Raw genomic sequence first — 1,521 nt, forward strand, 5'->3', positions numbered from 1 at the left:
AGGGTAAAAAACAATGGAGATGAAAAAGAGAAATCCTCATACCAATAGTGTGTATATAAACCATCTTTAAGTTTGCTATGATTAATGATTTTTATTTTATCTGAGCACCTCTCCACATGACAAAAACAATCTTAATTTTTCCTTTGGGAAAAAAAAATATTTGCTTTTGACTTCAAACCTTTGGACTGGTCCACTAGCTCCCCCCGGGCATCTCACATCCTTTACCTACACTTTGTCACTTATTCCAAAGCCTCTAAAATAATGTTTTTAGTATGATCAGAAAAACTTGTCGCTCTACTCTGGAGAGAACATGAACACTCTGAGAGCTACAGAACAGCAATCCTACCTGCTTCCTCCCCCGAGGCAGCGTGGCCACTGTGTCTGCCAGCATTTGAATTCTTCTGTTATCGTCCATGGTCAGGCTGCCGGGGAGCGCGGTGGAGTAAGGGCTACACGCCAGGCCAGCACCATAGTCCAGCAAGTTGCCATTGCTGCTCTGCTGCAGTAGCCTTTGTAAAGACATTGTGAACAAAGATGACTCCAGTTAGCACATGGCTGAGTGGCCTTGCAAGGATGAGAGAAGCTAAACACACAACCGTCTGACAAGTAATCAAAAGCAGCAAAGGAGGAACGCCCACGTGACTCCTGTGGTTTGAGGTACTTGTTACACAAACCCTCTTACAGTTCACTCCCATTTCTCAGTGCCTTTTTTTTTCTTTAAGTTCTTGGGAGAACCTCAAGCTCATTTTTACAGTTTAAGACATCCACTTTTCCCCCCTCACACAGCCAAAACTTTGCGCTTTCATGCTCTATGGTAAGTTGTGTTCAAAACACCATCTGCTATTTTTTTTTTTAAAGAAGAAAGAAAAATTTCCACAAGTTCTGCCGTTTGTTTCCCATTCATTCACTGGCAGGGCAATGCAAAAGTCAGGGTATGAGGACATCCAGTTCTCGTGACGATAAGCGAGAATTACAGGTGTGGTCCTAACATTCTGTCACCAAGTCCTTGTAATGTACTTTCTCCAAAGTATGCCCGACCTCCTTAATGTTCATCAAAAAGACATTATAGCTGCCACTCGGCTTGTAACCGGTCAGCATTCCTCTGCTTGCCTTTGTACCACTTAGTCCTTCTTTACAAGGTGATGGGAAGGAACAGCCAGCACGTTTAGGGGGTGATGTTGGCCATAGACAGAACGCCACCAGGGAAAGGTCCCTGGGGAGGAATGGAGTGGGCAGGACATAGCCCGCAAACCAAGGTGGCACAGGACTGTTGCCTGTGGGTGTTAGTGTGAGCACATGCCTCCAGGACACCACTGCAAAGCACTCCGGGTCGCTGATGCTCTTTTTGCCGGAGTCAGAGTCAAAGACCTGTAGTTTTGAGGGCACTGGTTTCAGGGGAGGAGTAGGAAAGGAAAGCAAAAGAAAGAATCAAAATAAAAGTCAAAAAGAGAAGTTTCCTATGGCCCCAAAGTTAAATGTGCTTTTTAAAATCTTTAAAATTTGAAGGTCAACACTAGAATT

The 1,521-nt window shown here is 44.3% G+C and overlaps 1 protein-coding gene across 1 annotated transcript in view; it reads right to left on the minus strand.

The window, feature by feature from the left end:
* The window catches only part of CYTIP (cytohesin 1 interacting protein), a 26,749-nt gene extending 26,107 nt beyond the window's left edge, over positions 1–642 (minus strand). Inside the window, exon 1 of the mRNA XM_003795959.3 lies at positions 347–642. Coding sequence (XP_003796007.1) covers positions 347–523 — 177 coding nt within the window. The 5' untranslated portion in view covers positions 524–642. The remainder of the gene's footprint in view (positions 1–346) is intronic.
* Between the last annotated feature and the right edge of the window lie 879 nt (positions 643–1,521).

This window comes from Otolemur garnettii, unplaced genomic scaffold, assembly GCF_000181295.1.
Source record: "Otolemur garnettii isolate 467f Iridium unplaced genomic scaffold, OtoGar3 scaffold00098, whole genome shotgun sequence".
Lineage (NCBI taxonomy): Eukaryota > Metazoa > Chordata > Mammalia > Primates > Galagidae > Otolemur > Otolemur garnettii.